The 26,907-nt window shown below is 37.6% G+C and overlaps 1 protein-coding gene across 8 annotated transcripts in view; it reads right to left on the minus strand.

Annotated features, from left to right (window-relative positions):
- CFAP20DC (CFAP20 domain containing) overlaps positions 1-26,907 on the minus strand; it is a 267,535-nt gene that overhangs the window by 101,296 nt on the left and 139,332 nt on the right. For all 8 annotated transcript variants that reach the window (XM_027121274.1, XM_027121269.1, XM_027121267.1 and 5 more), the window contains 3 exons: positions 24,568-24,705; positions 921-1,057; positions 87-249 (listed from right to left, as the gene is read on the minus strand). In XM_027121274.1, the coding sequence (XP_026977075.1) occupies positions 87-249; positions 921-1,057; positions 24,568-24,705 (438 nt within the window). The remainder of the gene's footprint in view (positions 1-86; positions 250-920; positions 1,058-24,567; positions 24,706-26,907) is intronic.

The following is a 26,907-nucleotide window of genomic DNA, read 5'->3' on the forward strand; positions in this document are numbered from 1 at the left end:
AGATCTAGTCAAGAATATAACTATGGATTTATCTTAACATTTCTCACTGTTTTCACTAGCTATCAATCTTTATGCATGATTCTTACCATGAATAGGTACAGTCTGCTTTATGTGGCCAATATTTTCTTTATCTCCTTGTGCCTCAGACTCAGATAACAGCAAGGTTGACATTTCTGCCCTGTTAACACACTTCTCTACTGTAGACTGCTGGCACGATTGGTTATTTTTGGACCCAACAGATCTTACTGTCTATAAGGAAAAGGAATTAATCTATATTTTAAAATATAGGAATTGCATTTATTTCTTGTAGAGTCTACATAGAAGAAATAATAGCTGGACAAATAGTGAGGTAAAAATGAACTAGAGGAAATGAGAAGATTAAAAAGTTGGTGGAGAGGGAAATTATGGTAGAAAATTAGAAAGAAATAGGAGATAAATATAATGTAAGGTAAAACAGAAGACAACCAAATCTCATAGACACAAATTAAATGTGCTCATTTGCTACACTCCATCTTTAGTAGGTAGGAGTTGAAATGAAAATCACTCTGTATGTCAGAAATTCAGAGGAAATTAAAAATAAAAATATAACATTTGAGAATCTGTTCATTATAAGGTGTCTGGTGATGATCCAACTCCTTTTTGAAGGAGACCACAAAATGTGCTCACATATATTTGCCTTTAAGTTTTGTGCACATATTTAATGAAAAGAATGCTCAAAAATGTTAATTGCGTTGACATGACGAAAAGAAAACAGTTTTGAGGTCTTTTAAAATCCAGAATTTCTGTTCCAAATTTATTCAAGCCCCCTGCTTTTGGCATGTAGTCTCTCTCCCTCTTTTTTTTCCCTCTGCATTGGGAAAAAAACCCTTCCCTTCCCATGCCATCCATGCTTACATAAGCTGTTCAAACCCTGCTCCTACCTCACTGAATATCCTCATGTTATTTCTTCTGCCAGAGAGTGGAGGTGGTCCAAGAACTTTGGATCCAAAGGCAATATGACAAACATCTTGATTTTTACCACTCCGCATGCTACCTGTTCCTCTGTTAATGAACTGATCTGTTTTGTTAAAGGAAGGGAATAGTAGTCCATTAATGGGCGTAATAACACACACCATGTTGCAATATTTCTGAAAGTACAATCTAGGGGTCATATGATGTGAAGCCTTCCCCGCTTTAACCCTCCCACTCTCCCAGGGCACTTATAAAAATGCAGATCCTGGGGTCCAACATCAGATCTATCAGATCTATAGAATTAGAATCTTGTGTGGGGGGGGCAACAGAAATCTATAATCTTAACAAGTGGTTAAGATTAACTCCCAAGTGGTTCTTTTGCTCAGTATCATCTGAGAACCACTACCACAAACGTTTTTCCTCATAGGAAAAAAGAAAAGAAAGGAAAGCTACTGAAAAATACACTGCATTTTCTCTTTAAGGAAATAATTTAAATAAAACTAACTCCATTGAACAAATATTTCATTGAGCACTCCCAGGCATTTCCTAGAGGTTGTCCGTGATGCAAAATGGATAAGACACATTGCTTGCCCTCAGGGAGTCTGGAGGGAGGTGATAGTACAAGTAAACAGGTAACTACAACATAAGGCAGACCAGTGGGAATGAAGAGTGACTTCTTGAATGGACCTTGAATGACTGATAAGATTTCAAGAATAAGAGATGTAGGGTGCCCAAGGCAGAAGAAAGTGCCTGAATAAAGGCATGGAAGAGTGAAAGGGTAGGGTATGCTTGGGGAATAATGAAATCACCCGTTTAGCTCGGGTCACTAAGAGCCTGTTCTAAATTGGGTCACTAAGAGCCTGTTCTAAATTCGGTAGGCAACAGGGAATCACTGAAGGTTTTGGGGAAAAAGAGACCAAACTGGTATCACCTCAAGGATAAGGAAGCTGTGCTCACCAAACCCTGCTGCCTTTTCCTTCTGGGCACACGGCTAAATTACATTTCTGACCCTTCCTTGCAGTTATATGGGTCATGTAACTGAGTTCTGGTTAATGGAACGTGAGAAGTGGAATGTATGACATGTAAACCATCTCCTGCTCCTAAAACTTCCTGCATAAGCCCCATGCTCTCTCTTCCCTCATCTCTTGACAAGATGCAGAAGATCCAGTGGAGGACCCCTCTGGGAGCCACTAGATGAAAGAAGCCTGAGTCTCTGAAAGACCATATGGAGGGATGCCCAAGGAACTCTGACTGGACTAGGACTGTGGAGTTCTGTGTGAGTGCAGGCAGCCTTCTCTGACTAAAACAGCAGGTGAGAGTGACGGCTCTTAACTCAGAACACGGCCCACAGCCTAGAAAACCTTCTGCCATGTCCTGCTTGCAAGACAGGACCAACTTGAATATTACAATATTGGCCCTGAGTAAGTCCAAATTTGTCCTACAGTTCTGGACATTTATGAGCTACTGGCAACTTCTTGTCTGATCTATTCTCCTGAAAAAAATTCCTATGGTTAGCTAGTTGGTCTCATTAGCTTCTGCTAGAGAGCTGTAATTTTATAAGTGGTGGAATTAAAAACCATTCCTATGTAACAGTCATGAGAAAAGGCACAAAAGTTTGTGAAAACATATCATGCTTAGGAAGCCCCCAACATTTAGATCTGAGTGGAAGTAACCTGAGTGGGTATATAGGTGTTCTGGGGGGTCTGTTTCTGTGTTTGTAATAGATGAAGCTGAAGACATGGGCAAGGGCTACACTGCTGAGTTGATCTAAAAGAATTTTTGCTGGACAGAGGATCTAAGGTGGCTGGCAAAGTGGTGGGGAGAAATACCATTCCAGTTTTCTTCAAATTCCTGAAGTCCTATTACGTAGTGATTTTATCTGTCCAAATGGCAGAATCAGAACTAATGAGTAGAATTTACTTCAGAAAGCTTTTATTCTAATTCTGTGAAAAATCACAAAATACCCCAAAGAGCCAAACCAATCTTGAGAAAGAAAAACTGAGCTGGAGGAATCAGGCTCCCTGACTTCAGGCTATACAAAGCTACAAGTATGTATGGCACTGGCACAAAGACAGTATGGTACTGGCACAAAAACAGAAATATAGATCAATGGAACAGGATAGAAAGCCCAGAGATAAACCCACCTATGGCCACCTAACCTATGACAAAGGAGGCAAGATTATACAATGGAGAAAAGACAGTCTCTTCAGTAAGTGGTGCTGGGAAAACTGGACAGCTACATAAAAGAATGAAATTAGAACATTCCCTAACACCATACACAAAAATAAACTCAAAATGGATTAAAGACCTAAATGTAAGGCAGGATGCTATAAAACTCTTAGAGGAAAACAGAACATACTTTGATATAAACTGTAGCAAGATCTTTTTTGACCCACCTACTAGAGTAATGAAAATAAAAACAAAAATAAACAAATGGGACCTAATTAAACTTAAAAGCTTTGGCACAGCAAAGGAAACCATAAACAAGATGAAAAGACAACCCTCAGAATGAAAGAAAATATTTGCAAGCAAAGCAACGGACAAAGGATTAATCTCCAAAATATACAAACAGCTCCTGCAGCTCAATATCAAAAAAACAAACAACCCAATCCAAAAATGGGCAGAAGATGTAAATGACATTTCTCCAAAGAAGACATACAGATTGCCAAGAAGCACATGAAAAGCTGCTCAACATCACTAATTATTAGTGAAATGCAAATCAAAACTACAATGAGGTATCACCTCATACCAGTCAGAATGGTCATCATCCAAAAAATCTACAAACAATAAATGCTGGAGAGGGCGTTGAGAAAAGGGAACCCTCCTGCACTGTTGGTGGGAATGTAAATTGTTACAGCCACTATGGAGAACAGTATGGAGGTTCCTTAAAAAAACTAAAAATAGAACTACCATATGACCTAGCAATCCCACTCCTGGGCATATGCCCGAAGAAAACCATAATTCAAAAAGATACATGAACCCCAATGTTAACTGCAGCACTATTTACAATTGCCACGACATGGAAGCAACCTAAATGTCCATCAACAGAGGAATGGATAAAGAAGACGTGGTACATACAGTGGAACATTACTCAGCCATAAAAAGGAATGAAATTGTGCCATTTGCGAAGACGTGGATAGACCTAGAGATTGTTATACAGAGTGAAGTAAGTCAGAAAGAGAAAAAGAAATATTATATATCGCTTATATGTAGAATCTAGAAAAATGGTACAGATGAACTTATCTGCAAAGCAGAAAGAGAGACACAGAAGTAGAGAACGAACGTATGGATACCAAGAGGGGAAGGAGGGGTGTGGGATGAACTGGTAGATTGGGATTGACATATATACATTACTATGTATAAAACAGATAACTAGTGAGAACCTATGTACAGTACAGGGAACTCTACTCAGTGCTCTGTGGTGACCTAAATGGGAAGGAAATCCAAAAAAGAGGGGATATATATATATGTATAGCTGATTCACTTTGCTGTACAGCAGAAACTAACACAGCATTGTAAAGCAACTATATGCCAATAAAAATTAATTAAAAGAAAGCTTTTAGTCTTAACATAAGGAACATCTTTCTTTAATTAAAGCATGTCTGGTTGTTGTGGTGGTGACTTTTCTGTCATTTTGAAGATGTTCAACCAGAAGTCTGGAAAGCTATTCTGGATATTATAAGTCAGATTCACATATTAGATGACTCTCTAATTTCTATTTCTAGCCTAGTCCTCTCTTCTGAGAGCCTCTCGTATACAGCGGCCTTCTTGACCAGCTCCTCCTCAATGTCTCGAAGACACCTCCAACTGAAAACCTGGTCTAATGAATGACACCATAAACCATTCCGGTTGAAAAGTCAGACTCTAGATGTCATCCTTGACACCTCCCTCCATCCTCTCCATATCCAATCCAGATCCACTTGTCTCTACCTCCTCCACCAGCACCATAATTTAAGCAACATCATTCCTCTTCTGGATGATCACAAAGCCTCTCAAGTGACCCACCATGTTCTACTCTGGCTCCCTGTCCCATGCTCTCTCCAAAATGAAGCCAGAACAGTCTTATGTAAACATACGTCTGATTGAATCATTCCTTTTCCTCACTTAAAACTTTTCAATGGCTTCCCTGCTGCTCTTAAGATTAAGAAGAAAGCCCTTAACATTACCTGCAAAAACTTGCATGTTCTGGCTTCAGTTCAACCTTAATACCCTCTATTTTCTGCTCTGGCCTCCTCAGTTCTTCCTGTCTATCAGAGCATTTGTACATGCTGTTCCCCGTGTAGGATCTTCCTTCCCCTCTTGGCCTTTATGTTTCAGCTCATGTATCACTTCCTCAGACTAGTCTTCCCAGACCTCTCTGATTACAGTACCCAGTTTAGGTAGTCCCATAAGCTTTCCCTCACAGAAACTGTCAGAATTACCCTTTCATATATGTTTATGGGATTCTCTAATAATGTATACCTCAGTAGATATAAACTCAGTGGTCTACTTTGTCACCCCTGAATTGCTAGCCTAGTGCTTGACACAGAGCAATAGATCCTTGCTGAGCAAACTGAATGAATCATAAAGTATAATGCGTCAGAAGGGAAGCTGGATTAAATGACTAAATATTTCTAACTACTACTAAAACTTATTTTTAAGAAAAATCCACCTGAGACATTTATGTGTGAACTGAGGAGGCAGACTGGACTGGACAACTGCCAGGATGTGGGGGATGAGAGAGAAGGGTCAACAATGACCAAGACATTGATATTTACATGAACTGTGTGGCTTTCAACAGCAGCAGTGCTATGGCACCACAGTCAGATGCCTACTCAGCTTACACGTGAGATTTCCTAATGCTAGCAAGTAGACTTGGCTATGTGTGCATCTGCATCTTTTCCAGTCATTTATAAATATCCATTTGGAGTCAACAAAACTTTGTTAGTCTCTCAGGATCAGCAATAGAAAGAAATGACACTCAAATTCCAGGACAACTGGAAAAATCTATTACAGACCCATCATTTGTACCTTCTGTGACCAAATCAAACAAATCCTAGATTACTGATTTTGTTCTCAAAGGTGGATTTTCCCAGAAAGAAATAGCCACTGAGAGCCCTAAAGGTATGTATGGGACATGGCATAGGCCTACATGGGAATTTTCAGTACCAGATTAGAAGCCTTTTTCTTCTTCTTCTTTTTTTTTGTTTAAACTTCCAGTCACAGGAATCATTTGGCTTATGGGCATATCTTTCTGTTCAAACATTGTACTACGTCAGTTTCCTTTATGTTTTTTCATATTCTTCATCTATATACAGGTTGCCCCCAAACAATTTAAGTTTCTTTGAGTAGAAAGACCCTTTTTTTGGCACTGCATGTATACTCATCTGCTGAGCCCAGCATAGCATATGGTAGACAATGGATAAATCTCACCAAATTTATGGACAGTATGTTTGGACAGTATCAAACATTAAAAGGAAAACTTTTGGGGGACTATTTAAAAAAATCATACTGACACAGTTCCAGCTATAATTTCAACAAAATGAACATATTAAATAGTTCATAGCTATTTAAAAAGTGAAAATTCCTAAATACCTTGAACTTGTTAGAGGAATTTCTTGCTTAGCAGTCAAGAATCATTGACTTATCTCTTGGATAGTCAATGGCTATTAAAGCTACAACTAAACCTGATATGATGTAATTCCTTGAATCACAGAAAATAAGATGTTATTCTGTATTTTATAAGAGGATCTACTATAGGATTTCTTTAAAGAGCAATCTACCACTGTGTGTTTAAATTGAAATCTATTTTTTAAATGTTACAAATTTTAGTATACCTTTTTTTCACAAAGCAAAGTGTACAATAATCCACTATTTAGTATCTCTTTAATTAGCAGGGCTTTTTAAACTTATTAGCACAATTAACACATACACATTCTTAAAGTCTGTTTCACTTGAATAATTCTCTGTTTATAATCATATTGTCATAATTATGTCTACAAACATGTATCATGCTATGTATCCACGATAACAGGGTCCTAATTAAAACCTACAAGGAAAAGTAACTTAGACCTTTGGTTTCTAAAATAAAACATAAAAGGGACGAAGTTTCTATAATGAGAAAAATCTTAATGAAAGAAAACTACAAGCAGAAATGCATGCCTTTTGAATTCTAAAAGGAGTTCTTTTAAGACCTGATATCAATATATATAAGGTTAAAAATCAAGATTAGATTAAAGTCATGCTCTAGGCGTTTCATTTTCTTGAGTTTGTGGAAAATGAACTGGGTGTAGGTCAGAGATGTTACCATTAATTTGTAGTTAGATTATAAAACCTGAGGGTCTACTCTCTAATTATCGTTTAGAATAATAAACATTCATTTTTATCTCAAGGTACAATGTTCTAACTATTATAGTCATTTAAGTTTGCAAGGTTTTCAAAGTTTAACCAGAAAAACCTGCTGAATTTTCAACTCTAATCATTCAGGGGTCATGCTCAAGACTTACATCTATTATCTAATGATCGAATCAGAATTAAACCTGCTACCAGAATCCAGATTTTGAATTGGATTAATTTTTATTTTATTATATGTGCATTGATATAAGGAATGTCAAAAACACAAAAAAGACTGATCTAGTAGAGCAATATTATTTTAGACAAGTTATTTAAACTTTCTAAGCTTCACTTTCTTCATCCATAAGACTGAGATAATAATAGTACTTAAGTCAAGGCATTTTTGTTAGATTACATGAAACAATGCATGTAACATGCTAAATACTGTGCTTAGTAGGGAGTAAATATGCTATTAATACCTTCCATCTCGAATAGCATTTAACAGTTTATGAAGTCCATTCACAATCATTTATCCCTTCGTTCACACATTCTTTCATTAGTGATTGGGCACGTAGTCCGGGCAGCCACTGCTCTAAGTACGGAATAAGATAGGCAACAAGGTGGACACATTATCTTCTCCAAGGCACTCTGGGTCTCACGGGGAAGACACATATTACAGCAAGTAAGTCATAAATAACTACATGATTACAACTGTGGTAAGAGCTATGAAGGGAAGGCTCAAAGTGTGTTTAACAGGGGTCTGGTATCTAGTCTCTAGGGTGAGGGAAATGACATTCAATCTGAGGTCGAAAGGATGACGGATATGATGATGTGTACATGATCTTTATGAAATTTCCAGTCACTTTGTGTGATATTATTCCACCTCTACAGATGAAGAAGCTGAGGCTCATGATGTTTAGAGATCTGTCCACTCAGAGCAGGGTCTCAGAACCCAAATGTCCAAGCCCTCTTTGTGCCTGCCCTCTTTTCACCACACATGATACTGCCTTTGGTCGGCCAGGAGGGCATTGCAGGGGATTCTTTCCTTGTCCACTATTTATTCTCTGTGCAGTGTTGTAAAGCTATCTAATTAAAAGCTTTTGTTTTGCTATGTGAAAAGTGGGTCTAATAGAGATTATTTGGATAAGTACGAGAACTTTATGAATATGATAATTAATGTATTTGATGAAGACTAATGGGGTTCCTGAGGAATCAAGAATGGGATATAATGCTGTAATAATCTTTTCCAGAGGGAAGACAGTGGTGGTGGAAGCAGGGGAGGGACAAAATGAAGTGGCCTGAATGCCGGGCAGGTAACCTATAAGTGACAAGCAGGCACATGTAGAACGTGGGGGAAACTGCGGCTAATTTGAGAGTGCACATCCTATGCAAAGTACTTTAATTACAAACTTTTTTTTTTTTTAAGAAAAATGTCTATTCAGGTCTTCTGCCCATTTTTTAATTGTGGCATTTCTTTAACCAACAATCTTAAGACAAGGATTACCAAAAATCTGAGTTTAGAAAGAAGAAATTAGAATGTCTTGTTTTTTCCTGAAGTCAGAATCTCTCTCTCTCTTTTTTTAAGGTTCTACTTCACAGTAGATTTTGTTGCTTGATTTGAAATTTGCTTTCATAATGTACAACCCAAAGAAGAAATTCTAATAAAGATCTCACCAATGCCAACTATGGTTAGATTACTATTTCATGGTTTTGCTAGATCCTTTATCTGTTTGTGATTGAGTTAGGAGATATGGATGTCAGTCTCTCCTTATTTAAAAAGAAGTAAAAATCCAGTAAGACTGCTGCTGTGGAAAGGAGGGCACTTGGGAAAACTACCTCCTAATTTTTAAGCAAATTACTAGTTTTTTTTTTTTTTTAAGTAACTTAATCCAAATGACATTTATTGAATACTCCTAACAACAGCAAAATTTACATTCTTACCAAGAGCATATGGCACATTTAATGAGATAGACTCTATTCAGGACAAGTCTCAACAAATTTAAAACACATCACTTCATATAAATTATTTTCTCAAGTCACACTGGAATTAAATTATAAATCAATAACAGAAAGATCTCAAATGTTTGGGAACTAAGTAACATACTTAACTCCTAAGTAACCCATGAATCCAAGAAAAAATGAAGAATGAAATTAGAAGATATTTAGAACAGAATGAAATAAAAATACAATACCAAAATTTGTGGGATGTTGCTAAAGCAGCACTTATGGGGAGATTTCTAGCACTAAATGGCTATATTAGAAAAAGAAGTTTGAAATCATTGACCTTGATTCCCACCTTAAGGATAGAAAGAAGAGAGCAAATGAAACCCAAAACAACTGAAGAAAAGAATAATAAAGATCAATGTGAAAATAAATGAAACAATATAGAAAAACAGTAGAAAGAATCAATGAAACCAAAAGCTTGTTCTTTGGGAAGATCAGTAAGAATGATAAACTTCTAGTTAGACTGACCAGGGAAAACAGAGCAAAGATACATATTTTTAATATCAGGAATAGTAGTGGTATCACTATAGATTCTCCAGATAATAAGGCAACATTATGAACAACTTTATGCCAATACATCCAACTACTTAGACGAACTGGACAAATACCCTGTAGGACACAAATTACCAAAGCTTACTCAAAGAGAAATAGTTAACCTGAAAAACTCTTTATCTATTAAAGAAATTGCATTTACAGGTTATAAAAACTTTCTCACGCTGATAAATTCCACAAAACATTTAAGAAAGACACAATACCAATTTAACACAAATTCTTCCAAAAAGTTTTAAGGAGTGGGGGAAAGGGGGGAGGAAATATTTCCCAATTCATTCTATGAGGCCAGCTTCACCCTGATACCAAAAGCAGACAAAGTCATTATAAAAAAAGAGAACTATAGTCCAATAATCCCTTACGAACACAAATTGAATCAAACAATAGACTAAAAGGATATTTGCGTCAGGACCAAGCAGGGTTTTCCCCAGAAATGCAAGGTTGGTTTAACATTAAAAACTCAATCAATGTGATTCACCGTATTAACAGACTAAAAAAGAAAAAAAAACATGATGATCTCATAAATACAGAAGATGCATTTGACAAAATCCAACATCCATTCCTGATAAAAACTGTCAGCAAACTAGTGATGAAAGGGACTTGCTCACCATGATTAAGAACATCTATAAAATCTCAATAGCTAACATGATACTTAATCATTAAAGACAATACCTTTCCACTAAGATCAGGAATAAGACAGGGCTATCCTTTCTTGCCACTTCTATTAAACTTTGTACTGGAGGTCTTAGCCAGTGCAATCAGGCGAGGAAAAGAAATGAGCCATTCAGATTGGTAATGTAAAACTGTCTTTGTTCACACACAAATTAATCATCTATGTAGGAAGTCTACTGGAACCTACAAAAAGCTACTAGTAGTAATAAATAAGTTTTGCAAAGTTGCAGGATACTAGATCAATTTACAAAATTTCAATGTATTTTACACACTAGCAACAAACAATTGGAAATAGAAATTTTAAAACTTACCACTTATTAGTAGTATCAAAAGATATAAAATACTTAGGGATAAATCTGAAGAAAGTTATAAAAGAACTGTACCCTGAAACTATAAAATATTGCTGAGAGAAATTAAAGAAAACCTAAAAAAAAAGAAGTTGGCAGAATCAACATTGTTCAGATGTCAATTCTCCCCAAATTGTGACCTATAAATGCAGCACAATCCCAATCAAATTCCCAACAGGGCTTTTTGGCAGAAATTCATATGTTGATTCTAATATTCATACTAAAATGCACAGAGTCCATAATAGCTAAAATAATTTTTTTAAAAGAAGGACAAATCTGGAAGGCTCACACTAGCTGAATGCAAGACTTAGAAACATATAGTAATAAAAATCATGATACTGGCATAAAAGCAAATAGATAAATGAGACAGAATAAAGAGAATAAAGAGTCTGAATAAAGAGACCAGAAATATAACCGCAAGTATATTGACAACTGATTTTTGACAAAGGTGCAAAGGAAATGCTGTGGAGAAAAGGACACTTTTTAGCAAAGGCTAGAACAACTAGATATCCAAATTAAAAAAAAAAAGGCCCCAAAACCAAAAATGTGGATTTATATCTTATACTATATACAAAAATTAATTCAGTGGATCATAGACCTAAATGTAAAACCTAAAACTGTATTTTTTTTTTTTACATGGAGGCATAAGACAAAATCTTCATCACCTTGGATTAGGCAAAAATTTCTTAAATATGTCACCAAAAGCACAATCCACAGAAGCAAATTTGATAAACTGGACTTGATCAAGTTAAAAACTTCTCTTCAAAAGATACTGTTATGAGAATAAAATGTAAGCAACAGACTGGAAAAAAATATTTGCAATTCATATATCTGAAAAAGGACCTATATCCAGAATATAGAATGCACTCCCAAAACTCAGTAATATGAAAATAAGGAATCCAGTTTAAAAATGGACAATAGAGTTGAACAGATGCTTCATCAAAGAAGATTCAGGGATGGCAAATAAGAACATAAAGATGCTCATCATTAGTAATTATCAAGGAAATGCAAATCAAAAACCACAATGAGATACCACTCATTGGTACTGGAAATAATACCCACTGGTTTGAATATAAAACATTACTACTATTTTGGAAAATAATTTGGCATTTCTTAAAAAGCTACCATATGATCCAACCATCCCTCTCTTAGGCATTTACCCAAGACAAATGAAAGCTTATGCCCATTCAAAGACTTCTACACAACTGTTCACAGCAGTATTATTTATCCATCAACAAGTAAATGGGTAAACAAAATATGGCACCTCCACACAATGGAGCACTATTCTGCAATAAAAAGTAATGAATTATTTCTACAAACCACATGTGCCTATCTCAAAATGAATTTTAAAATAATTATGCTGAGTGAAAGAAGCCAGAAAAAAGGGTATATATATTATATCTAATTTATAAAATTCTAGAAAATGCAAACTAATCTATAATGAGAGATAGCAGATCAGTGAGGATGGGGTTGGGAGGAAGGGATTATGAAGATTATGAGGAAACCTTTGGGAATGATGAATATGCTCACTCTCCTGATTGTGGTGGTTTCATGTCTGTGTGTGTTGTGTGTGTGTGTATCTTTTTTTTTCTTAATTTTTACAAGAGATAAATAGACTGACTCCAAGCATTGTAAATGGATGACCACAACAAAAGTAACAATAAAGCAAATTACTAGTTTTGATTTGTGCTTAGTAGACCACTGCAACTTGTCATTAGTAGATGCATGCTCAACTTCAATAACCAGATCTGATTCACTAGTTCAGTTAAAGTGGGGTCCCATTAATGAAAATAAGATCATCAGAGCCTACAGTCCTCTGCAGACTAACAGTCATTAACTGACATGCACTGGGAATTGACAAAGTGAACAGTGCAAATGTGTGGTAACATTGACTTTTTGGAAACACAACTGTTTTATTAATTTCATTAAATGCTCTTGATCAAGTTATACAGCATTCAAAACAATGCACTTTAAACAGAAGTTTCAAGGTTTCCTTTTTAGCTTGGGTGAACATGCCAGAAAGCATCCACAGGAAGCAGCTACTTCCCTCTGTAGCTGCATCACTGAGATCTCTTAATTCGTGCATTTATAATAAAATATCACAATTTACATGAGTACTGTAAGTCAGTTTCAAGAACACACAGTCACTTTTCATGCAAATTCAAATCTCACCACGGGGAGTCCATATTTTAGAAAGACACAAAAACAAATATTTCAAATGAAGAAATACCTCCTGGCTTTTCCATGATTAAAAAGTCTGTCCTTGGGCATTAGTCATTAGCTACACCTTTCACATAAAATCTCTCACAGAGAGAACAGTAATTTTTATTATAATCACTTATAGTAAGGTTCAAAGCCTACAAATGTCAAAATTAGCAATTGAAAAGTATTTGTAGAGGGACTTCCCTGGTGGTACAGTGGTTAAGAATCCACCTGCCAATGCAGGGGACAAGGGTTCGAGCCCTGGTCTGGGAAGATCCCACATGCCGGGGAGCAACTAAGCCTGTGCGCCACAACTACTGAGCCTGCGCTCTAGAGCCTACGAGCCACAACTACTTAAGCCCGTGTGCCTAGAGCCTGTGCTCCACAACAAGAGAAGCCACTGCAATGAGAAGCCCGCACACTGCAACGAAGAGTAGCGCCTGCTCGCCGCAACTAGAGAAAGCCCACACGCGGCAACGACGACCAAAAGCAGCCAAAAACAAACAAACAAACAAACAAAAAACAGTATTTGTAGAAAGAGAACTACAGAGTTCGATGCATGTTTATGTAATCTTAGCTGCCGTACATGTGCAATGAGATTTACTTCAGAGGAACAATCATAAACCCTAGGGTTATAAATGAATATAAGTATAACTGAGATTCACAGGACAGAAGAAATATGCTTTTTTGATGGTGATTATTAATTTTCTGTATATATGACTCAAGTTGACTATCCTTATGCTGAAAGCCCATTTATGGAATTTGCAAAATATACACTAATATCCTCTTCTATCAGGTGGGATCAAACACAGCCTATGAAAAAGTTTGTTTAATTATAATATTGAGTTAATGGTGCACTTAATATTTATTCAAATTTCTCTTTACTCTCTGGCATTATAAGTGTCCTTGAACTTTAAAAAGAAAGACATTTAAAATATCTGGATATGGACTTGTAGTTTCATTTAAAGACACAATTCTTAAAACATTAAGCTAGAGAGACAGAAGAAAAAAAGAGCATTTACAACTGTAAAGAGTTACCTGATAGGCTCTTCAGTCATTTCTGTTATGGAAAGCTATCACAGCCTATTAGATACAGACAGAGTGTTTGGTTACTGAAAACACTCTTACTCATTGTATTCTGTGGAGAATCTTCCATTAAGATTGAACTGTGACCTGAGGTATTTACAGTGGCTGTCTGGGTAGTGCAAACTTTTTCATCCTTTTATATACAGGTATTTTCCAAAGGTTCTGTAAAGAACATAGATTGTATATATTCTAAATATACAAATTCTCACTACCTGTGTCCTCACTGCTATCACAAATTCTTGCCTAAAATTGGCAATTGTGGAAGGTGATGGGGATATGGGGGGGGTTCATTATGTATTCTCTCTACTTTTCTGTAAGTTTGGAAATTTCATAATACAGGGTTTAAAAATGTAGTGCCTATTTACACTCTTCCAGGGTTTATACTGTAAAAGTTATAAAATGGTCCCAATTCTCTAGGAATATACAATTTAGGACATATGATGCTGATGAGGATTTACATATAGAAAATACACCAACAATAAACAGAGAGTAAAAGTGAGTCTGTTTTTGCCACTCATTCATCTCATCATGGTTATCTCCTGTCTCCTCTTTCTACTTTGACCTCTCTCAAACTTTGACCACTCTCTCTTCCCCATCTGTTATCTGAGAACCAATAAGCCCTGCCAGTTTCCCCACTGTGGTTTCTCTAAGGGTCATCACTTTCCATTTTCACAACCACTAGTCATTTTATGCCTAGATGGCTGCAAAGACATCTTAGTTGTAATCCTTAATCTCTGGTCTCACTTGACTTAAAAATTCATCTTGAAGCCTGATGTCAAGTTCAACTTCCGAATAAAGAAGTTATCATTTGCCTATTTTAGGGATATAAGGCTCACTCTTCTCATAGTCTTTCAACACAGCCCTCCTGCTCAGAGGCCATTCCTGTTATTGATCCCTCAGGAAACTCATCCACGCATTTTGCTGTCTCCTTGTCTTTGCTCAGTCTTCTGCACCATCTTACACTTCCATAAATCTTTATTTATTACAAATACTTACATGAGTATTTATTGAATAGCTTCAAGATCTACTTCTTCTTCCATAACTGTCCTATTTGACCGTCCTCTGAATTACTTCAGTGTGTATGAGTGTCATCTGACCCACAAAACCTTTGTGGGGATAAGTGATCTAGTCTCTCATTAAGGGTTCTCAACCATGGCTGCATGTCAGAATTGCTGGAGAAGTTAACAAAAAATCCAGCCTAGGACAATTAAATCAGAATCTCTGGGGGTGAAGCATAGACATTAGGAAAAAAGATGTTTTTTATACCAGTTATTTTTATTTTTTTAACATCTTTATTGGAATATAATTGCTTTACAATGGTGTGTTAGTTTCTGCTTTATAACAAAGTGAATCAGTTATACATATACATATATCCCCATATCTCTTCCCTCTTGCGTCTCCCTCCCACCCTCCCTATCCCCTCCTCTAGGTGGTCACAAAGCACTGAGCTGATCTCCCTGTGCTATGAGGCTGCTTCCCACCAGCTATCTATTTTAAATTTGGTAGTGTATATATGTCCATGCCACTCTCTCACTTTGTTCCAGCTTACCCTTCTGCCTCCCCATATCCTGAAGTCCATTCTCTAGTAGGTCTGCGTCTTTATTCCCATCCTGCCCCTAGGTTCTTCATTACCATTTTTTTTCTCTTTGATTCCACTTATATGTGTTAGCATATGGTATTAGTTTTTCTCTTTCTGACTTACTTCACTCTGTATGACAGACTCTAGTTCCATCCACCTCACTACAAATAACTCAATTTTGTTTCTTTTTATGGCTGAGTAATATTCCATTGTATATATGTGCCACATCTTCTTTATCCATTCATCTGTTGATAGACACTTAGGTTGCTTCCATGTCCTGGCTATTGTAAACAGAGCTGCAATGAACATTGTGGTACACGACTCTCTTTGAATTATGGTTTTCTCAGGGTACATGCTCAGTAGTGGGATTGCTGGGTTGTAACGTAGTTCTATTTTTAGTTTCTTAAGGAACCTCCATACTGCACTCCATAGTGGCTGCATCAATTTACATTCCCACCAACAGTGCAAGAGGTTTCCCTTTTCTCCAGTATTTACTATTTGTGTGTGTATGTATATATATATATATATATTTTTTTTTTTTTTTTGCAGTACGTGGGCCTCTCATTGTTGTGGCCTCTCCCGTCGTGGAGAACAGGCTCCAGACGCGCAGGGTCTGGACGCAAAGGCTCAGCGGCCATGGCTAACGGGCCCAGCCGCACCGTGTCATGTAGGATCTTCCCGGACAGGGGCACGAACCCGCATCCCCTGCATCGGCAGGCGGACTCTCAACCACTGTGCCACCAGGGAAGCCCTGTTTGTATATTTTTTGATGATGGTCATTCTGACCGGTGTGAGATGATATCTCATTGTAGTTTTGATTTGTATTTCTGAAATGATTAATGATGTTGAGCATTCTTTCATGTGTTTGTTGGCAATCTGTATATCTTCTTTGGAGAAATGTCTATTTAGGCCTTCTGCCCATTTTTGGATTGGGTTGTTTGTTTTTTTGATATTGAGCTGCATGCTTGTAAATTTGGAGATTAATCCTTTGTCAGTTGCTTCATTTGCAAATATTTTCTCCCATTCTGAGGGTTGCCTTTTTGTCTTGTTTATGGTTTCCTTTGCTGTGAAAAGCTTTTAAGTTTCATTAGGTCCCATTTATTTATTTTTGTTTTTACTTCCATTTCTCTGGGAGGTGGGTCAGAAAGGTGATTTATGTCATGAAGTGTCCTGCCTATGTTTTCCTCTAAGAGTTTAATAGTGCCTGGCCTTACATTTAGGTTTTTTTTTTTTTTTTTTTTTTAAGCTGTACGCGGGCCTCTCACTGTTGTGGCCTCTCTCGCCGCAGAGCACAGGCTCCCGATGTGCAGGCTCAGCGGCCATGGCTCATGGGTCCAGCCGCTCTGCGGCATGTGGGATCTTACCGGACCAGGGCACGAACCCATGTCCCCTGCATCGGCAGGCGGACTCTCAACCACTGCGCCACCAGGGAAGCCCACATTTAGGACTTTAATCCAGTTTGAGTTTATTTTTGTGTATGGTGTTAGGAAGTGCTCTAATTTCATTCTTTTACATGTAGCTGTCCAGTTTTCCTAGCACCATTTATTGAAGAGGCTGTCTTTTCTCCACTGTATGTTCTTGCTTCCTTTACCAAAGATAAGGTGACCATATGTGCGTCGGTTTATCTCTGGGCTTTCTATCCTGTTCCATTGATCTATATTTCTGTTTTTGTGTGAGTAGCATACCGTCTTGATTACTGTAGCTTTGTAGTATAGTCTGACATCATAGAGCCTGATTCCTCTAGCTCCATTTTTCTTTCTCAAGATTGCCTTGGCTATTCAGGGTATTTTGTGTTTGCATACAAATTGTGAGATTTTTTGTTCTAGTTCTGTGAAAAATGCCAGTGGTAGTTTGATAGGGATTGCATTGAATCTGTAGATTGCTTTGGGTAGTAGAGTCATTTTCACAATGTTGATTCTTCCAATTCAAGAACATGGCATATCTCTCCATCTACTTGTATAATCTTTAATTTCTTTCATCAGTGTCTGATAATTTTCTGCATACAGGTCCTTTGTCTCCTGAGGTAGGTTTATTCCTAGATATTTTATTCTTTTGGTTGCAAAGGTAAATGGGAGTGTCTTCTTAATTTCATTTTCAGATTTTTCATCATTAGTGTATAGGAATGCAAGAGATTTCTGTGCATTAATTTTGTATCCTGCCACTTTACCAAATTCATTGATTAGCTCTAGAAGTTTTCTGGTAGCATCTTTAGGATTTTCTATGTATAGCATCAAGTCACCTGCAAACAGTGACAGTTTTACTTGTTCTTTTCCGATTTGGATTCCTTTTATTTCTTTTTCTTCTCTGATTACTGTGGCTAAAACTTCCAAAACTATGTTGAATAATAGTGGTGAGAGTGGGCAACCTTGTCTTATTCCTGATCTTAGTGTAAATGGTTTCAGTTTTTCACCATTGAGGACGAGATGTTGGCTGTGGGTTTGTCATATATGGCCTTTATTAGGTTGAAGTAAGTTCCCTCTATGCCTACTTTCTGCAGGGTTTTTATCATAAATGGGTGTTGAATTTTGTCGAAAGCTTTTTCTGCATCTATTGGGATGATCATATGGTTTTTCTCCTTCAATTTGTTAATATGGTGTATCACATTGATTCATTTGCATATATTGAAAAATCCTTGCATTCCTGGGATAAACTCCACTTGATCATGGTGTATGATCCTTTTAATGTGCTGTTGGATTCTGTTTGCGAGTATTTTGTTGAAGATTTTTGCATCTATGTTCATCAGTGATACTGGCTGTAGTTTTCTTTGTTTCCGACATCTTTGTGTGGTTTTGGTATCAGGGTGATGGTGGCCTCGTTGAATGAGTTTGGGAGTGTTCCTCCCTCTGCTGTATTTTGGAAGAGTTTGAGAAGGATGGGTGTTAGCTCTTCTCTAAATGTTTGATAGAATTCGCCTGTGAAGCCATCTGGTCCTGGGCTTTTGTTTGTTGTAAGATTTTTAATCATAGTTTCAATTTCAGTGCTTGTGATTGGTCTGTTCATATTTTCTGTTTCTTCCTGGTTTAGTCTTGGAAGGTTGTGCACTTCTAAGAATTTGTCCATTTCTTCCAGGTTGTCCACTTTATTGGCATAGAGTTGCTTGTAGTAATCTCTCATGATCCTTTGTATTTCTGCAGTGTCAGTTATTACTTCTCCTTTTTCATTTCTAATTCTATTGATTTAAACCTTCTTCCTTTTCTTCTTGATGAGTCTGGCTAATGGTTTATCAATTTTGTTTATCTTCTCAAAGAACCAGCTTTTAGTTTTATTGATCTTTGCTGTCGTTTCCTTCAGTTCTTTTTCATTTATTTCAGATCTGATCTTTATGATTTCTTACCTTCTAATAACTCGGGGTTTTTTTTGTTCTTCTTCCTCTAATTGTTTTAGGTGTAAGGTTAGGTTGTTTATTTGAGATGTTTCTTGTTTCTTAAGGTAGGACTGTAGTGCTATAAACTTCCCTCTTAGAACTGTTTTTCTGTATCCCATAGGTTTTGGGTTGTCGTGTTTTCACTGTCATTTGTTTCTAGGTATTTTTTGATTTCCTCTTTGATTTCTTCAGTGATCTCTTGGTCATTAAGTAGTGTATTGTTTAGCCTCCATGTGTTTGTGTTTTTTTTAGTCTTTTTCCTGTAATTGATATCTAGTCTCATAGCATAGTGCTCGGAGGAGATACTTGGTAGGACTTCAATTTTCTTAAATTTACCAAGGCTTGATTTGTGACCCAAGATAAGATCTATCCTGGGGAATGTTCCATGAGCACTTGAGAAGAATGTGTATTCTGTTGTTTTTGGATGGAATGTCTTATAAATTTCAATTAAGTCCATCTTGTTTAATGGATCATTTAAAACTTGTGTTTCCTTTTTTATTTTCATTTTGCATGATATGTCCATTGGTGAGATTGCGGTGTTAAAGTCCCCTACTATGATTATGTTACTGTCAATTTCCCCTTTTATGGCTGTTTAGCATTTGCCTTACATATTGAGGTGCTCCTATGTTGGATGCATAAATATTTACAATTGTTATATCTTCTTCTTGGATTGATCCCTTGATCATTATGTAGTGTCCGCCTTTGTTTCTTGTAATAGTCTTTGTTTTAAAGTCTTATTTTGTCTGATATAAGAATTGCTACTCCATCTTTCTTTAACTTCCATTTACGTGGAATATCTTTTTCCATTCCCTCACTTTCAGTCTGTATGTGTCCCAAGGTCTGAAGTGGGTCTCTGGTAGACAGCATATATACGGGTCTTGTTTTTGTTTCCATTCAGCCAGTCTATGTCTTTTGGTTGGAGTATTTATTCCATTTACATTTAAGGTAGTTATCAATATGTATGTTCCTATTACCATTTTCTTAATTGTTTGGGGTTTGTTATTGTAGGTCTTTTCCTTCTCTTGTGTTTCCTGCCTTGGGAAGTTCCTTTAGCATTTGTTGTAAAGCTGGTTTGGTGGTGCTGAATTCTCTTAGCTTTTGCTTGTCTGTAAAGGTTTTAATTTCTCCACCAAGTCTGAATGATATCCTTGCTGGGTAGAGAAATCTTGGTTGTAGGTTTTTGCCCTTCATCACTTTAAATATGTCCTGCCACTCCCTTCTGGCGTGGAGAGCTCCTGCTGCAAGATCAGCTGTTAACCTTGTGGGGATTCTCTTGTATGTTATTTGTTGTTTTTCCCTTGCTGCTTTTAATATTTTTTTCTTTGTATTTAATTTTTGATAGTTTAATATGTGTCTTGGCGTATTTCCCTTTGGATTTATCCTGTATGGGACTCTCTCTGCTTCCTGGACTTGATTAACTATTTGTTTTCCCATATTAGGGAAGTTTTCAACTATAATCTCTTCAAATATTTTCTCAGTCCCTTTCTTTTTCTCTTCTTCTTCTGGGACCCCTATAATGCTAATGTTGGTACGTTTAATGTCCCAGAGGTCTCTGAGACTGTCCTTAATTCTTTACATTTTTTTCTTTATTCTTCTCTGCAGTAGTTATTTCCACTATTTTATCTTCTAGGTCACTTATCCGTTCTTCTGCCTCAGTTATTCTGCTATTGATCCCTTCTAGATAATTTTAAATTTCATTTATTGTGTTGTTCGTCACTGTTTGTTTGCTCTTTAGTTCTTCTAGGTCCTTGTTAAACGTTTCTTGTATTTTCTCCACTCTATTTCCAAGACTTTGGATCATCTTTACTCTCAGTACTCTGAATTCTTTTTCATGTAGACTTTTATTTCCTCTTTATTTGTTAGGTCTGGTGGGCTTTTACCTCGCTCCTTCATCTGCTGTGTGTTTGTCTTCTCATTTAACTTACTGTGTTTGGGGTCTCCTTTTCGCAGGCTGCAGGTTTGTAGTTCCCGTTGTTTTTGGTGTCTGTCCCAAGTGGTAAGGTTGGTTCAGTGGGTTGTGTAGGCTTCCTGGTGGAGGGGACCAGTGCCTGTGTTCTGGTGAATGAGGCTGGATCTTGTCTTTCTAGTGGTCAGGTCCACGTCTGGTGGTTTGTTTTGGGGTGTCTGTGGCCTTATTATGATTTTAGGCAGCCTCTCTGCTAATGGGTGGGGTTGTGTTCCTGTCTTGCTAGTTGTTTGGCATAGGGTGTCCAGCACTGTAGCTTGCTGGTCGTTGAGTGGAGCTGGGTCTTGGCGTTGAGATGGAGATCTCTGGGAGATTTTTGCTGTTTGATATTACGTGGAGCTGGGAGATCTCTTGTGGACCAGTGCCCTGAACTTGGGTCCCCCACCTCAGAGGCACAGCCCTGACACCTGGCTGGAGAACCAAGAGCCTGTCATCCACACATCTTAGAATAAAAGGGAGAAAAGAAAGAAAGAAAGAAAGAAGAAGATAAAATAAAATAACATTATTAAATTAAAAAAAATTATAAAAATTTTTAAAAATAAAAAAAAAAAGGAAAGAAGAGAGCAACCAAACCAAAAACAAATCCACCAATGATAATAAGTGCTAAAACTATAGCAAAAAAAAGAGAAAAAGAAAAAAAAATCCAGACAGACAGAACCCTAGGACAAATGGTAAAAGCAAAGCTATAGAGACAAAATCACACACGGAAGCATACACATACACATTCACAAAAGGGAAAAAGACAAAAAGGGAAAAAATATATATATATCGTTGCTCCCAAAGTCCACCTCCTCAATTTGGGATGATTCGTTGTGTATTCAGGTATTCCACAGATGCAGGGTACATCAAGTTGATTACGGAGATTTAATCCGCTGCTCCTGAGGCTGCTGGGAGGGATTTCCCTTTCTCTTCTTTGTTCGCACAGCTCCTGGGGTTCTGCTTTGGATTTGGACCCGCCTCTGCGTGTAGGTCGCCGGAGGGCATCTGTTCTTCGCTCAGACAGGATGCGATTAAAGGAGCAGCTGCTTCGGGGGCTCTGGCTCACCCAGGCCAGGGAGGGAGGGGTACGGAGTGCGGGGTGAGCCTGCGGCGGCAGAGGCCGGCGTCACGTTGCACCAGCCTGATACACGCCGTGCGTTCTCGCAGGGAAGTTGTCCGTGGATCCCGGGACGCTGGCAGTGGTGGGCTGCACAGGCCCCCCGGAAGGGGTGTGTGGATAGTGACCTGTGCTCGCACACAGGCTTCTTGGTGGCGGCAGCAGCAGCTTTAGCGTCTCATGCCCATCTCTGGGGTCTGTGCTGTTAGCCGCGGCTCGCGCCCGTCTCTGGAGCTCATTTAAGCAGCGCTCTGAATCCCCTCTCCTCGCGCACCAGGAAACAAAGAGGGAAGAAAATATCTCTTGCCTCTTCGGCAGGTCCAGACTCTTCCCTGGACTCCCTCCCAGCTAGCCGTGGTGCACTAACCCCCTGCATGCTGTGTTCACGCAGCCAACCCCAGTCCTCTCCCTGGGCTCCGACCGAAGCCCGAGCCTCAGCTCCCAGCCCCACCCACCCTTGTGGGTGAGCAGACAAGCCTCTCGGGCTGGTGAGTGCTAGTCGGCACCGATCCTCTGTGCGGGAATCTGCTTTGCCCTCCGCACCCCTGTTGCTGTGCTCTCCTCCGCGGCTCCGAAGCTTCCCCCTCTGCCACCCACAGTCTCCGCCCACGAAGGGGCTTCCTAGTGTGTGGAAACCTTTCCTCCTTCACAGCTCCCTCCCACTGGTGCAGGTTCCAGCACTATTCTTTTGTCTCTGTTTTTTTCTGTTTTCTTTTGCCCTACCCAGGTACATGGTGAGTTTCTTGCCTTTTGGGAGGTCTGAGGTCTTCTGCCAGCATTCAGTAGGTGTTCCGTAGAAGTTGTTCCACATGTAGATGTATTTCTGACGTATTTGTGGGGAGGAAGGTGATCTCCACGTCTGACTCTTCTGCCATCTTCTCTCCTTCTTTTCTATATCAGTTATTTTCTAAATGTCCCAAGTGATTCTAACATATAGGAAGTTGAGAACCACTCACCTGAATAACAGGTTTCTTGATTTGTAAGTACTATTCATTCATTTGGTCAATAGCTATGGGTGTCTATTATAAAGGTAGAAAACTGGCAGCCCTGGCATATTTTGTCTTTGGCCCACAGAGTGTTTTCAAAAAATTTTAGAGTTTAGACAATACTTTTAAAATTGGGAGAGTTATCGTAAACATTGGGATACTGAGGTCCTCTTGAAAAGAATGAAAGATCTGGCAAGGCTGGGCCTATGTTCTTGCAAGACAAAACTTGGCTAGAACTGAACTGCAGGTGCCCCTTCTAGACGGAAAAGGAGGATCCACTTTGCTGTAGTTCTCACCACTCCCTACAGCTCTCTCACAGAGGCTGAGCATCAACTGCCATGTATTGTATCATTTGCATAGCTGTTAGTATTACTGTTTCAATACTAGAAAACAACTTCTTTGAAGCAACTATCTCATGCCTCTCCCCTAACCGCCCCCCTCCACTCCCAACAGGGCTCACTGTTGAATTAGAAAATGTTTCTCTGGGTCAAAGATCTAGGCATCCAGCCCACTCTACTCATTTATGTTTTCTGACTGGCTTCTGTGGTAATATGAGTTTGCAGCCCCTGGCCTAATATATGGCAAGCACTGTGTTAGATGCTAGGGATATAGAAGAATGAGGTTCAGTGCCATTTTGGAGGAAGTCACGCTTAATTGGGGAATGCAGACATATTAGTTAAAAAGTACTGCAAAAAAGAAAAAAAGAAAGAAAAAAACATCAAAAGAGGAGAACAATGCTTGTTAGAATAGAAGACGTACCATTTGAGTTGGATCTAGAAAGATGAATTGGGAGTTTTTTCCAGGCAGAAAGGCAAAGAAGCCATTTTAGGCCAACAAAACAGCAATCCCAAAATACAAACATATGAAAGCCCAGAGTGGTCAGAAATTAACACATGGGAAATGAGAGAAAGGGTCTGGAGATGAAACTGTAGAGTAAGTTTGGAATAGAGGAGGTTGGCTTTGTGTAAGTTCCCAAGGGTTTTTTCATTCTGTTCTTAAGATAATGGGAAAGGTATTAAAAGTCTTTAATCAAAGAGTGACACGATCACATTTCTATTTCTATTATCAGAAAGAGAAATCTGAGAGCAACGTGAAGATTAACTGGGAGGGTGAGGTGAGTAACAGTGGGGAACGTGAACAATGAAAGTAGCAATAGGATCAGATTTGAGAGACGTTTGGGAGGTATACCTGGCAGGGCGTGGAAGCATACAGGAAATAGAGAGGAACAACCCAGGATGTTTCACTTATCGTGTAAAAATCGAGAAGATATTTTAGTTGCTAGAAGAGAAATTTAAAATAATGACTCATCACTGACTTGAGTTGATGTTAAAGTGACTTAATATTTAACCTCAGGCTATAAAGCATCATCACAAGGCTGTTCCACCCCCCACCCCCAACCCCTTTTTGGTCTTACAAATAAACATGCTTATAATTTAGATGCTTGAGTACATACCTGATTCTGCTGAACTTAGAGGATGACCTCCAAATTTTATTTCAGTCTGGCGGAGTTTAGTCATGTTTAGCAGCTGTGTGACTTGTGGAACATCTGTCGTTAGTTGGCAGCTTCGTGGAATGATGTCTGTAGGTTCATCTGTTGGAAAGGGAACACCATATCCAGTTGAAAATAAAGACTACCATTCATTCCCCAAATGTAAGCCATTTCTGTGAAATGGACATATCTCATAAATGAAATCAATTAAATTTAAACATTTTAGAGTATAACTTCAGATGAGTTACTCAACCTTACAGGCTTGGTTTTCTCATCTGTAAAATGAGCATGATAATTTTAATGTTCACTTGCTAGGACTGTAGAAAGGATTAAATGAGACAGAGTACTTAACATATGGAACAGGTTCAGAGACTTCTGCAATAAATGAGAGCACTGACTGGAAAATTTTATATTTGTTTTTTAATACTAGAGTGGTACTTGAATGAAGAACTAGCTAGGTATGCTCCAAGAAACGTTTCTGGGAGTACACTGGCTCATTTATACAAGGTCGATAAGTACAATGACATTACTGAATAAGCACCTAGAGCCATTATATGAGTCAATTTTTAAACTTTTTATTTTGAAATAATTTTAGACTTACAGAAAAGTTACAAAAGTAGTACACAGTTCCAATATACCCTTTACCCAGCTTCCCCTAATGTTAACATCCTACCTTCAAATACTTCCAAAGAAAAAAATAGTTTAATTAAAATAGTATTTTCATTATTATAGTTTGTATTTCCAATGAGATTTAATATTGTTCATATATGTTTATATGGATATTTGTTTTCATTATAGTAAATTTTCTGTTCATGTTCTTAACCCATTTTACTTTTATAGCATTTTAAAAAGTTATTTATATGATCTATTTTGTGGCAAAGATATTAAGCTTTGTCATATGTAGCAAGTAGGAATTAAGTTGCTATTAGCATTCCAAAAAGCAATTTTACTGTGTACATCAAAAGCCTTAAAAATGTCCAAGGCATTTTACTCAGTAATTTCACTTTATGAATCTATTCTAAAGTAAACAAATCAGAAACTCAGATGAAGATCTATGTAAATAAGTGTTTATAATTTCTGAAAAATGAAGCAACTGGAATTTTCAGTAAAGAGTCACAGAAAATTGTATTTATGAAGATAGCTTGATGATATGGGAAAGGCTCAAGACAGGAAGTTAAATGAAAGTAACGTATCCAAAACTCTATCTCAACTTAACGATTTTAGAAAATCGTTAAATAAAATGTATGAATGGCAAAAGGACTAGAAGGAAATATACCAAAATGTAAAATAACTTTTCACGATTAGCTTAAGCATAGTTTTTATTTTCTTCTTCAGAATAATTTGTGTTTAATTTTTATTAGGAAAGAGTTTCTATTTTTAGAATCTAGTGGAAAAATCTGGTGTGTGTATATGTGAATGTGAGTAGTAAGAAAAATTCAACCAAATTCATCCCTCAAAAACATTCTTAGGTATGTATAAACTCTAACCATGTATATAAAGGCAAATGATGTTAGGGTTTTGTACATCCAAGCCATGGCAATTCCCTAATTAGATCTTAATGTCCTAACCTTGAAAAGGAAAATGAGTCATTTAGCTAAAAACTTAAATGCTCATCAGCAGTGTCATGGTTTCTAAATATCCTAATGCTCCAGTAACTACAAATGCCACTGGGTTTACAAATCTTAGTTTTCAGGTATTCTTTGTCCATTCATTTCTTATTTGTCATCCACATTTAGTAAAGTAATTGAGTAAATGAATTCTCAAAATAGAAAACTTTTGGAAAATAAGTAGACTAACTCCAGATGTATATCTGACATGTCATTTCAGACTTCTCTGAGGTAGAAAAAGATAATTTCCACATCAATGCCAATATTGATAAACTAAGATTTTATATTAATAGAGGAGAGAATTCTGTAGGCTAATAAGATTCTGAATCCTATGAAGAGAAAACATGGAAACTTTAGCTCATAGGGCTTGTGTGGGTGTATAATGCCATACAAAGTTTGAACTGTATCCAAAAGAAAAGCTGAGTTTCCAACTAACAAGGGACAGACAGCAAATGCTGGTAACCAAAACTCCATAAGCTTTTATGAAAGATAGAACAAGGCAGAGGCTATTACAAAACTCTAATCTGAATCCTACAGGAATGTGGTTGACATGCAAATCAGATTTCACATTAAAAGGCTCAAATCCCCTCTGCATCATTTTTCCTTTCTCTGTATCTACTCTCTCTTTGCTCTCAGAACGTCTCACTATTTATTGGATTAGTCATTGAGGGAAACTGTGGGCAGTATAAAACCTTCA

Source organism: Aethalodelphis obliquidens, unplaced genomic scaffold, assembly GCF_003676395.1.
Source record: "Aethalodelphis obliquidens isolate GAN/ISIS:26980383/991018 unplaced genomic scaffold, ASM367639v1 scaffold22, whole genome shotgun sequence".
Lineage (NCBI taxonomy): Eukaryota > Metazoa > Chordata > Mammalia > Artiodactyla > Delphinidae > Aethalodelphis > Aethalodelphis obliquidens.